At 37.0% G+C, this 25,990-nt stretch overlaps 1 protein-coding gene across 1 annotated transcript in view; it reads right to left on the reverse strand.

Annotated features, from left to right (window-relative positions):
* Window positions 1-4,254: 4,254 nt before the first annotated feature.
* LOC122119906 (vomeronasal type-2 receptor 116-like) overlaps window positions 4,255-25,990 on the reverse strand; it is a 29,880-nt gene continuing 8,144 nt past the window's right edge. The window contains exons 2-8 of the mRNA XM_042693963.1: window positions 20,854-20,935; window positions 16,828-16,859; window positions 13,852-14,140; window positions 12,021-12,827; window positions 8,484-8,711; window positions 7,253-7,376; window positions 4,255-5,174 (exon numbers count right to left, since the gene is read on the reverse strand). Of these exons, the coding sequence (XP_042549897.1) occupies window positions 4,255-5,174; window positions 7,253-7,376; window positions 8,484-8,711; window positions 12,021-12,827; window positions 13,852-14,140; window positions 16,828-16,859; window positions 20,854-20,935 (2,482 nt within the window). The remainder of the gene's footprint in view (window positions 5,175-7,252; window positions 7,377-8,483; window positions 8,712-12,020; window positions 12,828-13,851; window positions 14,141-16,827; window positions 16,860-20,853; window positions 20,936-25,990) is intronic.

Genomic DNA, 25,990 nt, shown 5'->3' on the forward strand with positions numbered 1-25,990 from the left:
AGAATTGTAACCAAGACTTAGGTTGAGATTCTAGTTTGAGGCTGCCATAGTTAAATGCACTGTTGGGAAATACCTCCATGATCATTACTCTATTTTTATACTTTTTATTGTATACTGTACGGAGGGGTTACAGTTACATGAGCAAGGTAATAAGTACATTTCCTATCAAGCATTGTTGCCTCCTCCTTTGTTTTTTCCCTACCATCCCTTTCCTCCCAACCTCCCCAAATACCCTCTTCCCCCACCACAGTTGTAAAATTTGTTTTCAATATAGTATCTCATACATCTCATTGTTACAATGGGTCAACATGTATTCCTGTTTAAGCATTTTCCCTTCCCCCCCCCCAAATTTGAAAAGTGTATGTACAAGTTGCAGGGCACTGACATCAAATACAGTGAAAACAGAGATATACTGAGGGGGAGGAACATACAAAGAATCAATAAAATCACATGGTATATTATAAATACATTAGAAACAATAGCAAGAAAGAAAAACAATATGTGTGTCCTATCTTGGAGTTCATTTCAATTAATATCATTTTATATGGGCATATGTACATAACTTTTAACTTTTTCTATTTGTCCTACACAAATACTAGTAATTGCACATAAGGGAAACCATGGGATCTATGTTTCTTTGGGCCGGGCTTACTTCAATTAATGTAATTTTTTCCAAATCTTTCCATTTCCTAACAAATGGGGCAACATCATTCCATAATCATTACTCTTGACCCAGTATAGCTAGATTGAATTAATATAATGAAAGGACACATAGAGGATAAGAGGATCAAAGTATGTACATTGATATATGCATATATCTAAGTATATATACATATATTCACAAACACATGTATGTATACCAAAAGACAGAATAATGAAACCCAGCACACACTATATGAAAGAATGGAAGAATGAAGGGGGAATGGAACTATCAATGTTTGAGTGAACTTGTTCAATGTACACTGTATCCACATATGGAATTGTCATGATGGAAGACCATCGTGTTACTATTATAAGTCATTTCTTTAATTTTAAACCATGTAAAAGAAGGTAATGATTAGTTAACTTGAAGAAAATCTAATTGAAACGATGTTCCCATACAAACAAATTTAAGAGATTGTTTTCTCTAGCCAATCTGCTCTATAGTGAAGCACAATTCCTCACTTTAGGATATATGGGCTGTAATCAACGTGTGTCTGCCAAATGTGGCTGTTATATCCTAACCTGTAATCCCTAAAATACATTTTAGATATTATTAGGAATCTCCCTAATGCTTTTTACAGGACTTTTACTGATGTACATTTCCAAGGACAGTGTATATGTTTCCATATTCACTCAGTTCTCAATAGTAACTAGTATGAGTTTTGTTTTGTTTTGTTTATGCATCAGAACAAAAATTAATCAGACAGTTCAATTCAGAACCATGATGGGCACAGCCAAACTGGGACTTACATTCCTCAAGTCACTGAACTATATTAGTGCCAGATAAGAGAAGAATACTACACAGTACTTCAGGATTTCTTGAATGAATTTGGGGGTGGGGGAGTACAGGTTTTCCCAGCTCCAAACTTAGTGTGTGTTTCAGGCTGCCTACCACAGAGAGCCCCTCTTGAATATGATTGTAAAAGAACACCCCCATGCACTGATCTCCTGGTGGAAGTCTCTAGTATCTTGTAGAGGAAATCCCACCCATTTTGTGGAAGGAAGTACCGAAGTCCCACCCATCTCCAGAAGAAAGTCCCTTTTAAGGAGTCCCTTCCTGTGTTGTTTCAGGAGGCAACACAATCCCAACTCATGAAACTATGAGTTTCACCTTTTTTGGAAAAGTGACTTTGAGTTATCAGGCATAGCAGATTAGAAATAGAAATGCTTCCCAAGTGGTTACTACACCAATTCAGCACAAACAAACCTATACACCATGATTCTAGAAGTGAATGTTGCATTATAAAGATAAACAAAACTGCATCAGGGACTTTGGACAATACTAAAAAGTTCCAGCCCACCAGGCCCCAGTACCTGTCCTCAGTGTATAGTCTTAACCTGGCAGCACATACAGCAGGCACAGAGAGTTACATGAAGAAATACAAAAAGACAAAATAGAGAACACCTTCTGCACTTACTGAATACATGATTTGATTCAAAAACAAAGAAGTATTACTATTTTTTTACATTTTTAAATAATTTAAATTTTAAGTAATTTAAATAATATAAATTATATTATTTAAATAATATAAATTATATTATTTAAATTTAAATTTAAATATTTTAAATGTTTTTGATGTTTTTAAATTCATTACTAGTTTAAAAGCTCTTCATATATTTAAACTTGATGGCATATTCCTCCTGAGTTTATCATCATCAAGTCAACTATCCACTGAAGCCTGGACTAGATTGTCCTTTGCCACATTAATGGAACCAGATCCTTGCTCACCATTATTTTCTTTGCCTTCTGGATACACAATTAACCCCTTTCTCCATTTTTTCTTGCCCTTTAATAATTCTCATACAGACCCCCTATTTTGCCTCTCAACTATTAACAACATGAATAATCTTTCTTCCCTAACCACCTACTTTGCCATGTACAATGGGATTGCTTGTGTAGTTGATACTTTTTTACTTCATGTAATTATTTACATTGGTACTGCTGAGTTATACCCCAGGTCAGTGGCAGGACAATGCACACCAGTACTACACTACCAGGTCCTCCCAGAATACAAGGAATATCATCAACTGAAAAAGTATAGATGACTAAACCCACCATCAATGACTTAAGTCCTCATGAGAAAAATCTAAGACCAAAAAATATCAAAACATGACACCTTAAAAAGAATAATCAAATGAAACTGGGAGTGTTCTGGGTAGTATGGCTATAGCCAAGCTTGAGACTTGCCCTCACGTTGTGTTTTGTGGTTTGTACTGCATTATAGAATTGACATATTTGAATATAAATTTTAGAAATAATTTTCTGGATTTTATTTAGAAGAATTCCTTGCAAAATATTTTATTGTTTTTTTTCTAGGAAACTTATGTCAATTTCATAAATACCACATTTGATTATTTTTAATATTATGCTTAAGAATTTTCTCCCAATGCACTGGCTATCTTTTCACTCTTGTTGGTTTGTATTTTTGTTTATGGTCTATGCATATTCTTTTCCTTGTGAACCAAACCCTCTTGGCAATACTTTCTTTAGAGCTCAACTGTGAAGTCAGTCTAGGTCACAAGCTTGTTAGGCAGATGCTGTAGAATGAGCCATACCTCCAACCCTTCATTGCACTGAGTTTTTTTGAGTTAGTTTCTTTCTTTTTACCTATGCCTATACTTGCACTGCAGTCCTTCTGTTGATGCCTCCTGCAATTGCTGGGATGACAGGCATATATCATGATGTGCTGCTACTTCTATTTACATGGGTATCTCATAAACCTGTTTTTAGCCTAGAATGGCCTTGTATCACAGTCTTCCAGATTTCATCCCCTACATTGCTGGAATATAAAGCATGTGCCAACACACCCAGTTATAGGTTGAGAAGTAGTCTCATGAAATTTGTGCCTGGGATGTCTGTGAACTCTGATCCTCTCAATCTCAGCAATGTGAATACCATGGACTTCAGTCATGAGCCACTATACCTGGCTCAATTCTTTTGTATGCTGGATATCAAACCCAGGAACTCATGAATGTTAGGAAGCCATTACAGCTGAGAAACACACTAACCAGCATTCATCAGTTTCTCTATTCTTTCTTGTTACTGCAGTCCATTGTGATAGAAAGTTGAAGAGGATTTTTGTAATGTATAACTAGCTTTTCCTATAATTCCAAAGGCAAATGTGTGACAATATAGAACTACTGAATACAACATACTCTAATGAACATAGTACAATATAGAACTATGTTAAAATGAAAATATTAATGGAATTTATTAATAAATAAGATATAAGGAAGTATCTTGTTTACGTGTTTCGAAAAGTAATTGAGAAATCAAAAATAAGATAAAAGAACAGGGATAATATGCTAATTGTAAACAATAGTATTAAATGCAGGTTGAATTGAAGAAACAACATACATACAGAATAAAATTCACATTAAGATAGTGATAGTTACATTTATAACACTACTGTGATATCAGCACTAGAGAAACAAGTAAGGTCAATTTACTCATTGAAGTAATTTCCATAGTACAAACTAAGAGCTTACTGGGAAAATTGTGTAGATTTAGTTGAGACCTTCTATATATTGATCAAACATATGTGGTTAATCTTAAATCTTATCTTTCCAAAAATGTGGTTTCTCCTTGAAGCCATGCAGAGAATTTCTATTGGTTTTCAACAAAATGATGTAGCACTTGGGGACAAAGATGCAGCACAGAAGCCCTGCACTGGAGGCCAAGATGGAGAAGATCTCCACAGCTACCATGACTTTCCCTGTGGCACTGTGGTAGACAGGCAGGAAGGTGAGCCACACACTGCAGAACACCATCATGCTGAAGGTCAGGAACTTGGCTTCATTGAAGGTATCAGGCAGGTTCCTGGCCAGAAAAGCCACAGTGCAGCTGGCCAGGGCCAGGGTTCCCAGGTATCCCAGGACACAGTAGAAGGCAGTGAGAGAGCTCTTGTTACACAGGATGATGACATGGCCATGTTCAGAGTATGCATCTGTGTCAATAAAAGGAGGAGAGGTTCCCAGCCAGAGTCCACAGAGAGTCACTTGGATCAAAGTACAGATAGGGATGATGAACTTAGGAGCCCCAGATACCAGCAGCCACTTCATCATTCTCCCTGGAGAAGTAGCCTTGAAGGCCAGAACCACAGTCACCGTTTTGGCCAACACTGTAGAAACAGCCACAGTGAACACAACTCCAAATGCGATCTGCTGCAGGATGCAGGTGACCATGTTTGGACGACCAATAAAGAGCAAGGAACAAAAGAAACAGAAAATGAGGGAGATGAGCAGGATGTAGCTGAGAGCCCGGTTATTGGCCTTGACAATGGGAGTGTCTTGGTACCTCACAAAAATCCAAAGAATAACAGCAGTGAGAGTGGACAAGCGGAGAGCCATGCAGGCCAGGACTAGGCCCAAGGGTTCTCCATGAGCCAGGAAACTTTCAGCCTTCAGGACACACTGGTTTCTCTCTGAGTTGGCATACAGATGATCTGGACACTTCACACACTGCTCCATATCTGGAAAGGAAGACAAATAATCATTAGTTCCCTTTCAATAATGCACCTTCTTCAATGAAAAATCGAATCTGCCTGCTTAGGGATAAAACATGTCAGTGTTTGTGATAAAAATGTTACCAATTAGTACACAAAATGTTCAAAGTTAACATTTGCGATTCCAGCTCCCTCTGTTTAGAATAGGCATTATCAAGAAAATAACAATTACAAATACTGGCAGAGATGATCCCAAAAGGGAAATCTGTTACACTGTTGGAATGTAAACTTACTCATCTATTCTGCTAAGCAGTGTCAAGGTTCCTCAAAAGCCTAAACATAAAGCTATTCTATGACTTGGCAATCCCATTCCTGGGCATTTATCCAATAAAACACACTTAAGACTACCAGAACAACCATGTTAATTGCGACACTGTTTACCATAGCCAAGATGTGGAATCACTGGCAAATGGATCAAGATAATGTGGTAAATATGTACAATGGAATTCTACTCATCCATCAGAAAAAATGATATTGTATTATTCATAAGGAAACAGAAACACTTGAAAAGTAGAAAGCCAGGAAAGTCAGAGCCAAAGAAACATAGGTTTCATAGTTTCATTCATTTACGGTGTCACGATTGTGTCAATAAATCTATAAGTAAACAAACTAAATGACTAAATGTAGAGAGATATACAGATTTTATATAAATGTAAATATCATGTACCTATATATTATATATTTAAGTCATCCTAAATAGAGGTATCATTCAATCCATTTATTCACTGAGTGTGTTATTCATTCAGTGTGTATAAACCCACACACATATACACACACACAAAATAGGACATGATACATTATATAAGACTCTAGACATTCACACACTGAGGCCAAAGAAGGATATGCAGAGGAGTGGTTAACAAAGACTCAATAGCTATGTGAATATCATATAAAATAATATGAAATGAACTCCAAGAAAAGGAAATATGATTTTTTAGTTGATGTCTTGTTTTATTTTCCTTTTTTCTTCTTTGTTAGTTTGTATGTGGGATGGTAAAGAGGGGCACAGAGAAGGTGTGACATAGGGTGAATAAAAACAAGAGTGATACTCAATAGACACAATGTGGAAAATGAAGTGTACATCTTGTGGGTGGGGATGGGAGAGAAAATCTGGGAGAAAGCAAGGGAAGCAGAGGCATGGTTCATAAAGAATTGTACTCATTGCATGATTTATGTAACTATAACCACTCTGTATATCACCTCTATACTAACCATAAAAATAAAATAAAACAAATGCTCAGTGTTGTTTTATTTTACTCTTTTCTAAACCATAATCATAACCTCACTCCTACATTGTGGTTTTTTCAGTCAGATTGAATCTTTAGTGACTATCATACATATTGATAATGTGCCCCTTTTGTCATTTTTAATATCCTAATGATTTTCTGCACTATTTTATGCTACTATAATATTCATTCTTAGCACTCTGCACACAGCTCCTTAAGCCCCAATGAAAATTGAAAATTGTGGATATGGCTTGCACTTTAGTCTATATGTCTGTGAAATGTTAATAGAAGCCCTAGGGCACATTCTTGAATCCATGACATTATATTTATCTCTCCTGTTCACCTGTGAAGCAGTGGGGAACAGAGGATTAAATCATTCTTAGAATCTCTAACATCATGCTACACATAAAACTTTTCTATTTCTTAAACCAAACCCAGCTTCTGAGTACCTGCTCTCTGGCTAGAGAAGTTCTGTGCACTGTGTACATGAACCATGTTTTCCTTGTTTTGTAATGGTAATCTCGAAGAACATGGATACCATATCTTAATAAGGCTTCGTATTTAGTATTAGGATAGAAGTTAACCTTCCCTTATTGAGTATTGGGAAGTAAGTTTACTTGAAATATCCATGCACATTAGGCTAGAAGAAAAATAATGCCAGATATAATTCAAGCCCAGATTTGTACAGTTTGAAGGAACAATATTATCAATTGTCCAAAACTGATGGAAAGTTAACTTTGTCTCTGCAATCTTGATTTCTTTTCACTTGGGTTAATCAGAGAGCATTACAGAGAATTTCTACTTAAGGCATGGACTTACCTGTCCCATTAGAAATCTCATTTTCTGGGTAAGGGATACAGTCAAAGCAACAGGCAGCCTTTTCCTCCTGAGAGGATTTCCTGAATCCAGAACCACAACTCTCACTGCAAACTGAGTGAGGAGTCTGAGGAAAATCATATATGTGTTGGTAACTGTTCAAACTTTTACCTACCACACGAAAATCATTAAATTTTCTTAGAAATTGGACCATTAAACACACTTTCTATACACATAAAGCCAATCAGTTGAATGGATAGTTACAGATTCCTTATGTCATTATCCCCAAAAGCTTATGTGCTATACTCTTCATCTGCAGTCCCAGGTACCATTGTAAAGTGTTCAATCTTTAAGAGGTGAACATAATACTAAGATAGTCATTGATGGATAACACTAAGAAATTCTTAAATTCTGTGTGTGGGGGAGTGTGTGTTTGTGTGCACACATGCACATGGGTGGGCGCACAGATGCGTATGCATGCTGGTGTTGGGGCTGGAACTCTAGGCCTGGGCACTGTCCCTTAGTTTACATAATCAATGGTAATGCTATACCAATTGAGACCACAGCTCATTTCTAATTTTTTGTGGTTAATTGAAGAGAAGAGTCTCATAACTTCTTTGCACCGTCTGACTCCAAACTGCAGTCCTCAGATCTCAGCCTCCTGAGCAGCTAAGGTTACAAGCATGAGCCTGGTAATGAGCATGGTGCCTGGTAAATTCACTTGTACTGATTCCTAAAATATGAAAACCCTCACTGAAGCTGTCAAAGTATTCCTTAAATATGGACATCCCCTACATAAGGTTATGTGAAACCCACATTTCTTCCTCTCTGCTTTCCAATTACCAAGAAGTAAAAATCTTGTGATACAGAAAAAAATCTTTCTGATTCCTGTCACCCTGATGCCTAAATTACAGATCAAGTAAGCCTAGCCTAAAACAACTACAGTGTGGAGCAAAATGAACCTTTCTATTTATGAATTGATTCCTCAGGAATTTTGTCAGCATATTAGAAAACTACTATAGCATGTCACTTGTATTTTTTACTAATTACAATAAAGTTTAGAAACCTAGAATTAATATATTCCTTTTCAATCCTAGATACAACATATAAGAAAATTTTTCTAGATGATAATAATTATCCAATACTTGGATAATTAACGAGAATAGGGGGGCTTAAATATAGGGATTATTTTGCTTCCATGAAGTTAAAATCATTGTAGTTAGGTCCAACTCACCTCAGTAGTTCGTATGGTCCACTCTATCATATCTTCAGATATTGACAGTTGATGACCCTGTGGAGCATATGGAGAAAATAGTCCTACTTTCACCTTAAATTCAAGGCCTTCTGGAAAATTCCAATTGTTCACAATGTCATAGTCTGTATCTAATTTCTCTTTCTCATTCAAAATCACTTTGTCTCCAGCAGGATTATGAAATTGGATCTTCTTCAGAAAAGGGTGCAGCTAAAATAGATCTTATGATGAAGTAAATCTAAGCATTAAGACACAAAACCTAAATTTTACAATGATCCTCATTGTCTTTAATACCTGCTTCATAATTCTGGATTGACACACTACATGAAGTAAAGCAAAACAAAAGTGTATAGAGGACTGAAATAATGTTTCTGAATATTACTCACTCACAAAGCCTCTTTTAAAGGCAAACCAGTTTCATGTAAATAACCATGAATGAGACGATTCTATGTTGTATAGCTACAGGTTAGCAGAACTGCCTGTGTTTTGAATATCTGGGAACTTCCAGTTGGCTAAATTATTAGTACCTAAAGTGGAAATAAACCAACTCATTTCTTTTTTATATATTTTATGAATATCTAAGAACATGCAGCTGGCTAAATTATTGGTAAGGAAAGTGGAATTAAACAACCCCATTTTTTTAGTTAGAGAGAAAGAGAGAGGTTTCATGCATGAAAATAATACATTAATTTTTTTAAATTTTTATTTTATTGTTAAGATGTACAGAGAGGTTAAAATACATGAGTAAGGCAAGGAGTACATTACTTGTGGATCATTTTTACTCCTTCTCTTCCTTGTTGTTGTCCCACTATCCCTTCCTTCCCCAACATCCCACACACCTACCCCATCCCCCACCTTCACTGCCCTAAATTGTAAAGTTCCTTTCCACTATACTGGCCTGTGAATATCCTTGTCTCAATAGGTCATCCTGTGTTCTTGTTTCAGTGTTTTGTTATCCCCCTTCCCCTCCCCAGATTAGACATATGTATATTATACAAGATTCAAGGTGTCAAAATCAAGTACAGTGAAAGCAGGGATAAGCCATAGGGGAAAGAACAAAGGAAACAACAAAAGAAAACAACAAAAAATAAAATCACATGGTATATTTAAAACAATAACAATAAAGACGGAACTCTTGTGTCCATATCTTGGGGTTCATTTCACTTAACATCATCTTATATGTTCATTTGTACATGGTTTTTGAGCTTTTCAGCTCATCTGATAAGATTATCCTATATGTATACTAATTATTGCAAATAAGGGAAACCATGAGACCTATATTTCTTTGGGACTGGGTAACTTCACTTAATATGATTTTCTCCAAATTTTTCCATTTCCTAACAAATGGGGTGGTGTCGTTATTTCTGATGGAGGCATAGAATTCCATTGTATATATGTACCACATTTTCTTGATCCACTAATCTACTGCGGGGCATCTGGGTTGGTTCCATATCTTAGCTATGGTGGAAAATGCAGCAATAAACATAGTTGTGCTGGTAGCTTTAGTGTGGCCTTGTTTGTGATCATTTGGGTAAATGCCCCAAAATGGGATTGCTAAGTCATAGGGAGGTCTATGTGGCTTCTTTTGAGGAACCTCCATACTGCTTTCCAACGTGGCTGAACAAGTTTACACTCCCTCCAACAATGCAGTAGGGTTGCCTTTGACCACATCCCTTCCAACATCTGTCATAATTAGATTTTTTGATTATAGTCATTCTAACTGGGGTGAGGTGGAATCTCAATGTTGTTTTGATTTGCATTTCTTTAATGGCCAGAGAAGTTGAGCATTTCTTCATGTGTTTATTGGCCATTCTTAGTTCCTCTTCAGAGAAATCTCTCAGAATAAACTTAACTAAAGAAGTGAAGGACCTCTATGATGAAAACTTTTAAAACCTAAAAAAGGAAATTAAAGCAAAGCTAAGCAAGTGGAAAAACCTCCCAGGCTCCTGGATAGGGAGGATTAATATTGTGAAAATGGCAATGCTGCCAAAGGCTACCTACAAATTCAATGCAATACCCATCAATATCCCAACCTCATTCTTCAATGAAATAGAAGAATCAATCCAAAAATTCATATGGCACAATAAAGACCCCAAATAGCAAAAATAATTCTTATCAGAAAGAACAGTGCTGGAGGAATAACAATCCCAGACATTAAACTACTACAAAGCCATAGTAATCAAAACAGCTTAGTACTGGCACAAGAATAGATCTGAAGTCCAATGGAATAGAACTGAAGATCCAGAAATGAACCCACAGACTTAGAGCTACCTAATCTTTGATAAGGTGGCCAAAAAATAGAATGGAAGAAAGATAGTCTCTTCAGTAAATGGTGCAGGAAAAACTGTTTAAATACCTGTAGAAAACTAAAATTAGATCCTTCTATATCACCCTACACCAGAATCAATTCCAAGACTTTGAAGTAAAAGCAGACACCCTGAAAATAATACTGAAGGAATAGGAGAAATTCTAGGGCTCCTTGTCACAGGCCAAAATTTTCTTAATAGAGACCCAGAAACTCAACAAATCAAGGAAAGGTTGACAAATGGGATTGCATGAAAATGTAGAGCTTTTGCAAAGCAAAGGACATAGCTAGCAAGATCAGTAGAATGCCCACAAACTGGGAGAAGACCTTCACTAGCTATACAAAAGACAAGGGCCTCTTATCTAAAATATCAGTATGTTAAGTATAGCGTGAGCTGGTGGCTCATGCCTGTCATCCTAGCTTCTCAGTAGGCTGAGATCTGAGGATCACAGTTCAAAGCCAGCCCAGGCAGGAAACTCAATAAGACTCTTATCTCCAATAAACCACTCAGAAAACCGGAAGTGGCACTGTAGCTCAAGTGGTAGTATGTTCTCCTTGAGCTGAAGGGCTGAGGGACAGCACCCTGGCCCAGAGTTCAAGACCCATGACTGACAAAAAAAAAAAAGTAAAAAATAAAATATACTTAGAACTCAAAATTTTAAATCCCCCCAAAACAAATCCTTAAAGAAACAACAGTCCAATTGATAAGTGGGCTGAAGACTTAAAGAGAGATTTCTCTGAAGAGGAAATTTTTTAATTTTTTATTTAATATTGTGCAAAATGGTTTCAATTCAGTAAGTCAGTTTACGAATACAATGCATCTGGATCAATTTCTCCCCTTACATCATTGACTCTCATATTTCCAGCCCCATTTATCCCTCAAGTTATTTCCTGAACACAAAATCATTTAATTACTTAGGTACATGAAGATAATCCTTTGATATTTAAGAAATTCATAAGAAAGGATAGATTTAGAAGTTTGAAAACATTAGCTGTGAGTTGAGTGAGGTCATTTGTAACAGAAAAACAATATGGGAACATTAAGAACATTTCCCCCTTTCCAGTAGCATGTTTTTCTTGAAGAACATAGGAAGAGAGGTCTGAAGAAACATCAGGAACCTTTAAACAAAATTTCTCTTGGGATTTTTAAAAATTAGAACATATTTGGATTCACTTTGTTTTTGATGTGTCAATTCCAACCAAGAATACCTTACCTGTACAGGGGAAGGCACCATCCCTTCCCCATTTCCCATCAGTGGTATCTCTGTTTGATGAAGAAGCATCTTGTGAAGGGCATGGGCCACAGCATACACAGCATTGTATATATTATAACTCTCTTCAGACATGACCATATCAAAAATGTGTCCAGGCAACCATTCCAAGGAGGCATCCTGGGGACAGTTCTCCCATGTTACACAGTCAGACTCAGAATGGGAGCAATTAAAAGAAAGAACCCACAGCCTAGCAAGGTAAAAGTCTTCTGGGTATTTGGAAGGATTAACTTCCCTGACATAGTTCTTAAACCAAGAAATGTCTGAATGGTGGTGTGAGAACATGAGAGGGACATGGAGTGAGCCTAAAATGAAGTATCTTCTACTGATGGATAAATCACTCTGTGAAGTCATAAGCCAAACTTTGCCTGACATTAAAATCTTCTCAAAATAAGTCATTAAGTCTAGTAGGTATTCATTATCACCATAAATGATAAACACATTTGCTGATGATTTACTAATCTTGTGATGGATTGTCATTATGTTTAATACTTGTGTCAGGGTAGTGCTTGGAATCACATGCTCAAAGGCTACACAGACTCTGTTCTTGGCCATCTCTTCTCTCAGTTCTGGAATTATCGACAAACCACTTTCATCTAGTGAGATCAACAGCCCCACCAAGTTCCAGCTGAAATGAAGCATCAAGGAGACCATGGCAATGGCTAGTGATGTGTCCTTTGGGGCCATCTGATAGAGAGAAGTAAACTTGTTTTGTTCACTCAGCACAGGATCTAAAGGTCCAAAAGTAATCTAAAGGGAAATAAAATTGGAGAGTCTGTAAGAGGTTTGCTATCCTTCACGATCTTAGTCTGTATATTAAGGAAGAAGTTTAAATGATGGAAGGAGATGTTTTCTTTCCCTTTTTGTTTTGGAAACCAAATTTTAAATTTGATTTCCCATCTGTATCAATCATACCCATTTCCGGGCTTTATTTTACATACATAGTTGAACATTACAACTTTATTTTCATCTCTTCATTCCTCTATTCCCCACATCATTCCCTTTATACTTCTACTATTATCAGGAAACACATGTTTCAGCTTCCTCCTGTTCATTTGGTCAGAGCACTTACATCATGGGAATCCATCATTCAGTACATCATCCTTCAGTGTATACATACTTTGTGGCTATCTATGGGATTACATATTTATTTCATGCTTATATTTTAAATCTAACTTCCACATATTAGAGAAAACCTGATAATTTTTTTCTTTCTGCTCCTGATTCCATTCACAAAATATCTTTATTTTTTTGTTTTATATAAACTAGGCCTTGAACTCAGGCCCTGACCCATGTCCCTGCTCAACCCTAGATTCTATAACTTGTTGCCATACGTCCATTGCCAGCTTTTTTCTGGTTAATTAGAGATAAGCCTCATATGCTTTCCTGCTGAGGGGCATGTAAAACCACAATCTTCAGATCTCATCCTCTTTCATAGCTAAGATTACAAATGTGAGCCATCAGCATCCAGATAATTTCACCTTTTTGTTTAGGTTTTACTTTTTTAAATTTTCACTTTTTAAAAGTCATTTCCTACTTTCTGATTGCTTTCTATACAATTATTCAACAGGCTTTCAGTCCCTGGCAATTTCCTTGTCTGCTCCAACTTCTCCATCCTCTCTTAACCAATGGGAACATGGATAGCCAGCTATTTTTGTATATTTAACCTTTGATATTATAAAACTTTATAGATTTTGATAACTTATCTCTTATTATCACTTGAAAAAGCAACAAAGTAGACATCTTTCCACATCTGCTTCCCTACCATTCTCACCTGTGGAAACCTGTAGATTTCCAGCAATGTCCCAATCTGGGCTGATGTTATTGCTGATATTCCTGTGAGTACTGCTACAGAGTTACTTTCTCTCATGCAGGTGTAATTAGGGATCTTGTACTGCCCAGAAAGCCAGACAAAGGGATTCTCAAGTGTTGACCAAGCTTTGAAATCCACATTATAGATATCAAATCCCAGAGTTACGTTATGTAAAAGATTGGGGTTCTTGTTGATTTCTTCAATGGCAAAAGCCAAGGAGAGGACAAACTGGTAGTTCTTGAAGACAAATCTGTACCATAGATATGAAAAATTCATCAGAAATAATTCAAACTTTATCTGCAAAGTCAGTGCAATAACTTTGATGAGTTTAATGTTTGTGTCTTTAAAACATAAATGTGTTAACAAAAATTACCCTCTTTGGGATGGAATGGTAATGTGGTGTCCACATGAATTCTCAGAAACTATGATTTTTTCTCTTTTATATGCAATATACCAAAAAGTTTGGTCTTCATTAAACACGGAATAGGCTATCATGAGACACAAAATATTTTTTGCCTTGATCTTAGAAAAACTAGCTCCATATGTGTGACAAATCTTTGTTTTTCAGCCACCTTGTATGTTACATGGTTATGTGGCAGGTTATAGGTTCATTTGAGGAGGATCCTACAGCTCTCTTCAGAAACCATCACTTTGAACAGCTCTTTCAGAGATAGCTACCAGAACAAAAAACTCAAAATATCAGGAGAGAGGCTTTATTTATAACATATAACAGAGCAAATAAGATGCTTTAAAGTGCAACAGAAAGTAGTTTCCCATATGAACTTTCACTTCACTAAACTTCAAGAAACTAACCGTGAAGAAAGGAACTTCCAACTACAGAATGGAGAGAAAATTGTCATGAAGACTTGTGCTAAAATACCTGTCCCACAATTCCCATGGTGACATGGTAAAATGCAGTTGTGGGAAATGTCTTGATGATCACTACTCTCTTTCCAAAATATGTACATCGAGATGTTGAAAAAGAAAGGATACAGAAAGTAAAGAGGATTAAGGTCTCTATTCTCTCTCTGTCTCTTTGTCTGTGTGTGTGTGGGTGTGTCTGTCTGTCTCTGTCATATACACAAGTAGACAACATAATGAAACTCAATACACACTATTTTACAAAAAGGAATGATAGAGGAGGAATTGTAATACTAATGAGGGAGTGAACTTGTCCAGCATTTCCTATATGCATGTGTGGAATTTTCACAATAGAAAAGTTTTATGTCAGTGATGTATGCTAATCCCAAATAAAGTTTCAAAATTGGCTTACTTCACTTAATAAATTTTTCCCAAATCTTTCCATTTCCTTATGAATGGTATAATATCATTCTTTCTGGTGGATGAGTAGAATTTGTATATATTTCACATTTTCTTGATACATTCATCAACAGAGAGACATGTGCTTTGATTCTTTATCTTGGCTATGGTAAACAATGATGCAATGAACATGTTTGTGCTGCTGGCTTTTGTTTTTTGGTCCATTGCATAAGTGCCCAGCAGTGGGATTGCTGGGTCATAGTGAAGCTCTATGTTTAATCTTTTAAGGAACCTCCATACTGCTTTCCAGGGTACAGAACAAGTTTACATTCCCACCAGCAGTGTAACAGAATGTCCTTTTGGCCACATCCTGCCAGCCTTAGTTATTTTAAGTTTTCCTGGTAATGGCAAATCTAACTGGAGTGAGGTTGTTTTGATTTGCATTTCTTTTATAGCTTGAGATGTTGACACTTCTTTATGTTTCTATTGTCCATTCTTACTTCTTCCTCTGAGAAGTCTCTCTTTAACTCTTTAGCCAATTTATTGATTGGGCTGTTGAGTTTCAGTGAGTTTATTTTTGGGAGGTTAGTTTTTGGAGCTCTAAGTATATTCTAGCTATGAGGTCCTTGTCTGATACATAGCTAGTAAAGATTTCCCTCATTCTGTGGGCTTTCTGTTTACTGGCTAGCTATGTTCTGACAAGTGAAATATACAGGAGTATAGAGAAGATTCTCAAGTTTGCAGTGGTAAAAACAGGTAAGTATACTCCTATTTCCTTAATAGTTGACTTCTCAGTAGAATCCACATAGGCCAGGAGGACATGGAATGATGTCTATATAATTCTGAAGGTAAAAAATATAAATTATTCACAAAGTATAAGGCGTCTAGCAAAGATGTTCTGTACAAGTTAAGTACAGGTAAGGATGTTCCCAGACCTGCAAAGTTAAGAGAATATACCTCTAGCAGATAGTCTAGAAGATATGCCAAAGGAAATTGTTCTAATGAAAAGAATCATTAATATGGAAAAATATACAGGAATATAAAACTTACCGGTAAGGATAACTATAAAAACAAGATGAGAATGTTCCTACATATAAATGTGCTAGCTAAATCATATACATATTTCTTAGAAGATGGACAATGTTAACATATTTCCAATATTTAATATATAAAAATGTGAAATCAAATATACAGTACTTGAAATGATAAGGACAATAATGCAGTAAGTTTTCATTTGTGCATATTTACTAGTTTAATTATATGAAGAAATTTCACTATGACATTTCTTTAAATTCACTTAATTTTAATCATAGTCTGCCTTCTTTCTTGTGGGTACATTTCTTTCTTGTTCTTTTGTTTGCTTCTCATCCTTATCATGGATAGTGCTATCACTGCAAAATACTTTGCTGTAATCAAGTATAATTTAAGCCTTCTATTAACCACAAATTAAAGCTCATAATAGACAAAGAAAAATAATAACCAAAAAATCAAAGGACAGAGATCATGTAGTAGGGCACCTGCCAGTGAGTGAAAGTATCAAATACAAAATTTGAATCCCAATCTTGGGCAAAAACTCACTGCAAGAGAGAAAACATAGAAGAATCATCAGTGAAACTCTAGCACACATTACATAATGGAACTAATAAATCATCTGTCAACAATGACTAGGATCAAAACTGCATAAAATTCTCAATGTAAAAGATATGGGACTGAAACCAAGCACCTGTGGCTTATGTCTATAATCCTAGCTGCTCAAGAGGCTGAATTATGAGAATGGTGATTCCAAACCAGCCTGGGCAGGAAAAGTCTAAGAAACTTATCTCCAGTTAGGCACAAAAATCTGGAAGTGGATTTGTGGCTTAAGCGGTAGGGCACTAGCGTTGAGCATAAGAGCTCTGGAACCACACCCAGGCTGAGATTTCAAACCCTAGTACCAATACACACCAAACTATGTTGCCTCCAAAGGCCCCATTTCACCTTCAAAAGCTCCCATACACTGTTTCTAATGGAGGCAGCCTGTGCAAGTGGAAACTAAAAGAAAGCAGGAGTATCCTTAACACATCATGTCAAATAGACTTTCAACACAATGAAAAGTGACAAAGATCTCAGCTCAACGACAAAAGAATCAAATCAGCAAAATGACTTAGCAATTTTAAATGCATATTTACTCATTATCCAAACACTTCACTATCTGAAGGAAGTGTTAGCAGAAAGGAGAGAGAGCCCCTAGTATAATCATTGCTAAAGAGTATCTGGAGAGACAAAGTGAACAAGGATTGATCAGAGAGATATTTTACCCTAGATCAAGTGAGCCTCACACCTGTAAGACATTTCACCCAATTTCTGAAAAAAAACATCTCTTCATCACACATTGAACATTTCCCAGAGAGATCAAGGACGATGACCCAAAAGCACCCTCAAAATATGAAATTTTCTTTACTATACATTGTGACTATGGTGGAGTAAAACTAGACACTAATAGTAAAAGTGTGAAAATCTGCACATACAAAAATTTAAAAGAATGATTTTAAGCCACAAATGGGTCAAGTCAAAATTCAAGAAATTGAAAATGAAAGCAGAATACCAAAATCTCTTTTTCTTTTTCCTTTTCCTTTTTTTGCGGGGGTGAGGGGTCCGGTCATGGGGCCTGAACTCTGGGCCTGGGCACTGTTCCTCAGCTCTTCAGCTCAAGGCTAGCGCTCCACCACTTAGCCACAGCACCACTTCCGGCTTTTTTCTTTTTGCTTATGTGGTGCTGAGGAATCAAACCCAGGGCCCCATGGATGCAAGGCAAGCGCTCTACCACTGAGCCATCTTCCCAGCCCCTCTTTTTCTTTTTCTTTCTTTCAATTTTTTCTGGTCCTAGGACTTGAACCTTGGGCTTGGGTAACTGTTTCTGAGCTTTGTTGCTCAAGACTAGTGCTCTTGAGCCATAACATCATTACTAGCTTTTGGCAGATTCATTGGAGGCAAGAGTTTCATGGGCTTTACTGCCCTAACTGACTTCAAACTGTGATCCTCAGATCTCAGCCTCCTGAGTAGTTAGGAATATAGGCATGACTCTCCAGCACCCAGTTAGAAAAGCCATTTTAGATAGTGGCACTAGGCAGTCCCTAGGCTGGGAGGAAGCAGGACTCCTTTAGTCTTCTCTGTGCTGCCAAATTTGTGTATTGAACTACCAGACAGTCCCTTGATTCTTTGAATATGATGTCTGAGTCACATACATATTAAGATAGCTTTCTGATCAAGAGTGAGAGCAGGAGATTGAATTTCCCTTCAACTAAATCCTAGCATTTTAGGAAACATCCCCATCTGCAAAACAGTGATAAAGTTAATAACTGTTTGGTTTAACCTTGCAAAGTTACTGTGTGGATCACTTTGTGAAGGTGAGATGTTTTCCTTGATATGGTTTAAGAGGACATTCATTGGCCTTTGTCCCTAATTCCTGGCACAAGGCTCCGAACCTAATGGTACTTTCCAAGTGATAAAGGTGACAGAAGCCCTTTTGCCAGTTCTGGGGCTTGAACTGAGGAACTCGACACTGTCCCTGAGCCTATTTGTGCTCAAAGCCACCACTCTACCCCTTGAGTTGCAATCCACTTCTGGCTTTTTCTGAATAATTTATTTGGAGATAAGAATCTCACAGATTTTACTGCCCAGGCTGTCTCCAAACCATGATCCTCAGCTCTCAGCCTCTTAAATAGCTAGGATTACAGACACCTGGCTTTGTCCTTTTATTCTAGTGTTTCAACTCTTAGCAGGTCCCTATATGACTTTAGTTAGACCATGCTTTGATCAGAAGTTTGGAACTTTCAGCCCTAGCTTCTTGACTTACAAGGCAGAGGGGATGGATATTACATTCTATTGCCAATTGCCAGCAATTTCCTTAATCATGCCTACATCACAAAATTTCCCTAAAACTTCTAAGCCAAGATATGTTAGTGGAGTCTCTGAGAAAAGTCAACACACATAGGTTCTTGGAGCTCAGAAGTTCCCACCATACCCTGCCCCTCCCCCTCTCCCATTTGGCTGTTCCAATAATTGTCGGTAAGTAAGAAATATATACCAACCTATCTATCTTCCTTCTCTGTTTTTCTCCTCCCTCCCTATCTCCCTCCTTATCTTCCTTCTTTCTCTTCTTCCTTTCCTTCCTCTGTCCCTATCCCCCTCCTCTTCCCCTTCTTGCTTCTTCACGCTCCAGCCTCCTCCTTCCCCATTCTCCCTCTCTCCTATTCAATTTCCCTTTTTGTCCTTCTCCTTTATTGGCAGTACTAGGAGTAGAATTCAGTGCCTCATGCTTGCTAGGCAAATACTCTATGATTGAACCATGAACCCCACCACCAGCTCTTTTCTCCCTTTAGGCACTTTTCTGAGAGAGTCTTGTATTTTTGCCTAAGAGTAGCGTCAAAGAACAATCCTATCTATGCCTTCAGCATGTCTGAGACCACAGATGTATGCAACAGAATGTAATATCCATCCCCTTACTTATTACTTGAGATGGAGTTTCACTAACATTTTGCCTTGGCTGTCCTTAAATTACAATCTTCCTGATTACAGTAGCTGAGATTACAGTCATAGTCACCTGGTTCAGTCCTGATTTTTGTTCTTTATAATAAACCTATGACAGGAAGTTAAGTGCTTTCTGATTTGCATGTGTTATTCCAGTGAATTTTTCATCCTGATGGATGGCTTGTGGAAAGTTTCAGATTGACAGTGGTGTTTTATAGTACAAGCCCTTATCCTTCAGAGTCTGAGCTACTGTGAATAGCGTCAGAATTGGACTGAGTTGTTAAATAGATTGGTATGCATCTATTTACTCTTTCCCCCTCAATACTTAGGACTGAACTCTGGGCCTAGAAAAGTGCTCTACTCATGTCTCCAGTTCTATTGTATTTAATTTATTTTTCAGAGAAAGTCTCATACTTTTTCAGGGTCCCTTCTTGGACTGTGATCCTCTGCCTTCTGAATTACATGTGTTCACTATCATTTTCAGCCCCTACTCACTTTTTATGCCCAACATCATCCTATTCCATAATGAAGACAGGAATTCCAGGTCATAAGCATTGAGACCACTATATGGTAGAAAAATGAGGGTATTGTTCTTTGAAAGTGATAACAAGTGGAATAAAAATAAAATGCACCCAAAATAGAGGAAACAGTCAGGAAGAGGACAAAAAGAGAAAACAAGAAAATGGTACAGCAGCAGGCATAGATTCACTTAATTGAAAGAGAAGCTATTATGGGATGGTGGCCTATGCTGATGGGACTAGAAATGAGAGAATATGGAAGCAAGGCAGATATTAGGGCTTTGCTCCATCCACCTGTGTTGCTATAGATAACCTTGGAGCAGAGGAGAGCTAGCATAAGTGAGCAATAGAGTGACAAAGAGAGCATATCAAAGCAGTGCTGGGTTACAGAAATATGATATGATGATGAATTAAGCCACACATCATTTATATTTCCAATGAGCTACAGGTATCGATTGCCTATTGCTACTATAAGAAGTTATCATAGACATAGTGGCTTTAAACAACCCAAATCTATTCACTTAAACTTTCCTTCTGGAGTCTTCAGGGGAGAATCTGTTCCCAGGACAACTCCATCTCAGAAACTACTTCACATGCTTTAGTTTGTGGTCCCTTTTGTCATTGTCAAAGCCAGCAGAACATTCTTTGAGGTAATTCCATCTCCTAGGCTACTTACAACTCTTGTGATTACATTGGGCCCACCTGGACAATCCATCATTTCAGTGTCTTTAACATCATCACAGATGAAGTGTCCTCTGCTGTTAGGATGCCATATTCACAATGTTCTTAGGTGTGGATGTCCTTGCCTTTGGAAGGTCTTTATTCAACCACATTAAAGTGAATAAAATTAGGCTATGGATACAACTTAGTGGTTAAAATATTTACCTAGCATGTGTGAGGCCTTGGACTCAAACTTTAGCACATCTCCTTTACAAAACAAAAACCCTAAAACTAAACCGTTGAAATTATTTAATAATTGTTCAACAACTTTGGAAAGCAGTATGGAGGTTCCTGAAAAGACTTCACATAGAGCTCCCCTATGACCCAGCAATCCCACTTTTGGGCATTTACCCAAATGTTTACAAACAAGACCACACTAAAGCTACCAGCACAACTATGTTTATTGCAGTATTATTTACCATAGCTAAGATATAGAACCAACCCAGATGCCCCTCAGTAGATGAATGGATCAAGAAAATGTGGTATATATACACAATGGAATTCTATGCCTCCATCAGAAAGAATGACACTGCCCTATTTGTTAGGAAATGGAAAAACTTGGAAAAAAATTATATTAAGTGAAGTAAGCCAGGCCCAAAGAAACATAGGTCCAATGGTTTCCCTTATTTGCAATATCTAGTATATGTATGAGCCAAGCGGAAAAGGTCAGATAATGTGATGTTAGGAGAATGAACCCTTAGATATGTATTTTAATGCTTTTTTATTTCATGCATTTGTTTCTAATGCATTTATAAGATTATCTCTTTGTTGCTTTGTATGTCCCTCCCCCACAGTATAACTCCTGCTTTCACTATATTTGATGTCAGTATAACTTGTGGCGGAGATGGGGAAAAACAAGTCATTTAAGGATACAGGTGGACCTGTTGCAACAATGAGAAGTACAAGTTGTCATGTTGAAAACGAGCTTTACAACGTTGGTGGGGGGGAGGATTGGGTGGAGGAGGGGGGGAGGCTGGGAAAGGATGTGAAGGGTAAACGAAGGAGGAGGCTGCAATGCTTGATAAGAAATGTACGCATTATCCTGCCCATGTAATTGTAACCCCTCTGTACAGTATGTTCACAAAAAAAAATAAAATAAAATTTTAAAAAAAAGAAATTATTTAATAAGTTATCCAAATGAGTTCAGTGCTAAATCAATGTGTTAAATTCCTAGGTAAGTTTGTAAGTACATTATATACTAAATCTATAGAATCGATACTTAGTATTGATACCATATATAAGATCTACCTGTCTATATAGTATGCATATATTGTATACAGTATCTATATATATAAGTCTCTATAAAGATGTATATAGAGACCTATATATAGATAGATACTATATGTGTATAGTGCCTATGGTATGTTATAGAACTATATAGTATTTATATCAATACTGTGGTATCCACATAGATATAGTATATATATATATATATATATAGTTATAATATAGCTCTATACAGAGCTATATACAGAGATATACTATAGATATACTACATATAGTATAGCTAGATAGCACATATGTATATCTAGTATGTACTATATAGAGAGATCATAATATGTATATGTGTAGATATACTATATATTCTATATAGATATTACATATAGATATCTATAGCATAGATATGTATATCTATATAGCATATATAGATATCTACATATAGTATCTATAACTTATAGATACTATGTCTGTGTCTATATACTATAACATACAGTTATTCACATCTCCCAAACAAGTCTTCCATCAGGTAACTTGTGGGACACAGTCAAAAGTGGTGGAAGAACTGGATAGTAGACATACAATGCCATCAGCTACAGTTGCTAACATGGAGACTTTCCTCATTTTTTTGCAGGAAAAATATATGATTCATGTTTTGGAGAAGGGAGTGACATTTCTCCCGAGAAGTTAGGAGATCTAGATTTGAGAGAGGTCCGGCTAGAGGCTGAGAGTTGTATTGGCTTTATGAAAGATGGATGAGCTGATGGTGGTGGATGAGAACAAATTCCTGGAAACATCAGTGTTGAGAGACCAACTGAGGAAGGAATGAATAAGGAGGGGTAGAGGGAAAGAAAGGGCATGTTTAAATCTAGAGGAAAGGAAAATGTAGTGCAAGTGGGAGGAGGGAAGTTAATGCCAATAGTATTTCTTACTCTTCTTATTTAGAACTCAGGGCTTGATCTGCTCAGCTTACTTATTTGGTGGGTATTCAACCATCTGAGCCAAACCTCCAGCCCAGCATTTTTCTGTATAATTGAGAGTGAAGTCTTGTTGACTTTTTTAAAACTTCAACTGACTTTGAACTTCAATTACAAATTACTTCAATTACAAATTACTAAGCCAGGCACCAGTAGCTCACCCCTGTAAAATCCTAGCTACTCAAGAGACAGATCTGAGGATCACAGTTCAAAGCTAGCCCGGACAGGAAAGTCTGTGAGACTCTTATTTCCAATAAACCACCAGAAAACCCAAAGTGGTGCTGTGGCTCAAGTGGTAGAACACTTGCCTTGAGCTGAAGAGCTGAGGGACAGCACCCAGGCCTAGGGTTCAAGCCCCACCACTGACAAAAAAATTACAAATTACCAGTACAGAGTTCTGTTCTAGCACCAGAGAACAGACTGGCAATCCATAGGTACATGCATATTTATATCCTCATATGTTGCCTTCATCTGATCCTTTCCAAATATTACAATATTGTACCTATACTTTTGTTTGTTTATTACTGGTCCTGAGGCGTGAACTCAGAGTCTGTGTGCTGTTCCTGACCTTTTTTGCTCAAGGTTAGTACTCCACCACTTGAGTTACAGGTTCACTTTCAGCTTTTTGCTGGTTAATTGGAGATAAGAGTCTCACAGAGTTTCCTGCCTGGGAAGTTTTGCACTGCAGTCATTAGATTTCAGCCTTCTGAGTAGCTATGATTACATGTGTGAGCCACAAACACTTGAAATTTAAAGAATATGAAATGACCCCTCTGGTTTATGTATTCCATTACTTCAAATTATACTCTTATTGGTGGAGGCATTTGCTTAGATTTGTCACAGACAATCATAGCTAAAGAAAGAGGTTATTTTCTCAAACTTTTTGCATAACTGACTCTAGCCAGAATTTAATTTTTAAAGGGTGACAAAATCAAACATACCTAAAATGATATTAATATTGCAACGGTAGACAGCTATTCTTCATATTTTAACTTTATTCAAATTTAGGAATAAAGAAAAACTTTGTAGAATTAAAAGTTTCTCGAAACTCAAACAGAAATGTAGTATCAACAGATAGTTCATTTCTCATTTTTCTTACAAAAATAGCTATGACTTGTGTATTGGTACTAAGTACAATTTTTGAGAAAAGAAGCCAGTCTACCCATCTTTAATATTTATTTTCTGATTTATTTACATCAACAATAGCCTATAAGTAGAAATGCAAAATGCTATTTTCTCATTCTATAAATTATTCTGTTAAGATTAATTTAAACAGACATATAAACATACAAGCCTACTCTTTTAAAAAACGGACCCTTTGCATCTAAGAGTACTTTAATTTTTTCAAGTCAATGGCCATTTTTTCAAACATTCTCTAGAAATGTTTTGTTCTTCTGAAAGAACACATGGAGAACCATGTGGGAGGAGTAAAGATGGCAGTTTCCACTAAATAACTTCAAGAGTGCACAGTGATACTCTGTTTATTATCCCCACAGACTTTCTAGCTAAGCATGATCAAAATGAAGCTTTTTTTTCTTTTTTCTTTTGTGCCAGTAGTGGGTCTTAAACTCAGGGCCTGGTAAGTGTTCCTTAGCTTTTTCATTCAAAGCTAGCATGCTACCACTTGAGCCACATCTCCATTTCTTGCTTTGGGATGGTCAAAACTGAAGATAATAGCCTCACAGACTTTCCTGCCTGGGCTTGTTTAGAAATAAGATCCTCAGATCTCAACCTTCTGAGTAGCTAAGGATATAGGCATGAACCACCCATGTCCAGTGAGGCCAGGGGTTATTAACTGAGTTCAGTTTTGATTTCATGGTTAGGGAAGTGGCATGGCTTCTGGAAACTAGTAGTTTCTAACAGTACAGTACGGATGACCCCTTTCTGTCTCCCACCCAAAGAATTTTCCTGCTCCATATGTCAATAGTGTCAGAGTTGAAGAGGCCCCCTTTGAACCTCCCCATTCAAGAGAGAAGAAGGCATGTCCCTAAGCAAGAAGGAAGGGAAAGAGCAACAAGAGAAGGATGTGAGTAGGGTCCATTTTATTTAACGACAAGGATTCATTATTTTGTTGTTTCAAGTTAATGTAGCAAACACTGGATCCCATGGACATTCTTGGCAGCCATATAAAGGCCATTTTCTTTTTATGGGTGTTCACAATTGGCTATATCCTGGGATCTTGTAGTCAATTAGAGTTTACAGTCAGTGGCTACCTACAACCTTCCTTTGGCCCACATAGGAGGCAAACTGATTCCCAGGCTAAGTTGATTTCACTTCAGAGAAATTGATCCCAGAGAAAGAAGTGAAAATGTTATAGACAAGTGTTCTAGAGAGAGAGAATGGTGTGATCAGGCCCTTAACTTAAAGTATCTTTGTAAGAGGAAAACACAATACACAAATCATAGACTTCTGTGTCTCTTCAATTTTGCCTAGTAGTACTGCCTATGGGGTTTCTTCACTTGAGCAAATTACTTGTTCTTTTTGAGCTGTGTATTCATTAGTAAAATTGAATCAAAAGATATAACTTGCAAGTTGTTATAAAGACTAAATAAAATGTATATAAAAATCTTAAGATAGCATATACAGGCAGTAGAATCTCAGGATATTGTTTTAATGTCATAAACTCAAGATCAGAGCTGCAAATTGGATAATCAATTTAAGAAGAAGCGAGAAGTTTTCTTTCTTTCTCTACCTTCCTTCCTTGCTTCCTTCCTTGCTTCCTTCCTTGCTTCGTTCCTTCCTTCCTTCCTTCCTTCCTTTCTTCCTTTTCTCTTCCTTTCCTTGCTTTCTCTTTCCTTCTTTCTTTCTCTACATTGTTCTCTCTTCCTTTCTTCTTTCACTCTTTCTTTCTCTCTTTTTTCTTTCTTTAATTATTCCTTTCTTCCTGCTACTGATCCT

This window comes from Dipodomys spectabilis, unplaced genomic scaffold (assembly GCF_019054845.1).
Source record: "Dipodomys spectabilis isolate Male_0828 unplaced genomic scaffold, ASM1905484v1 ptg000173l, whole genome shotgun sequence".
NCBI lineage: Eukaryota > Metazoa > Chordata > Mammalia > Rodentia > Heteromyidae > Dipodomys > Dipodomys spectabilis.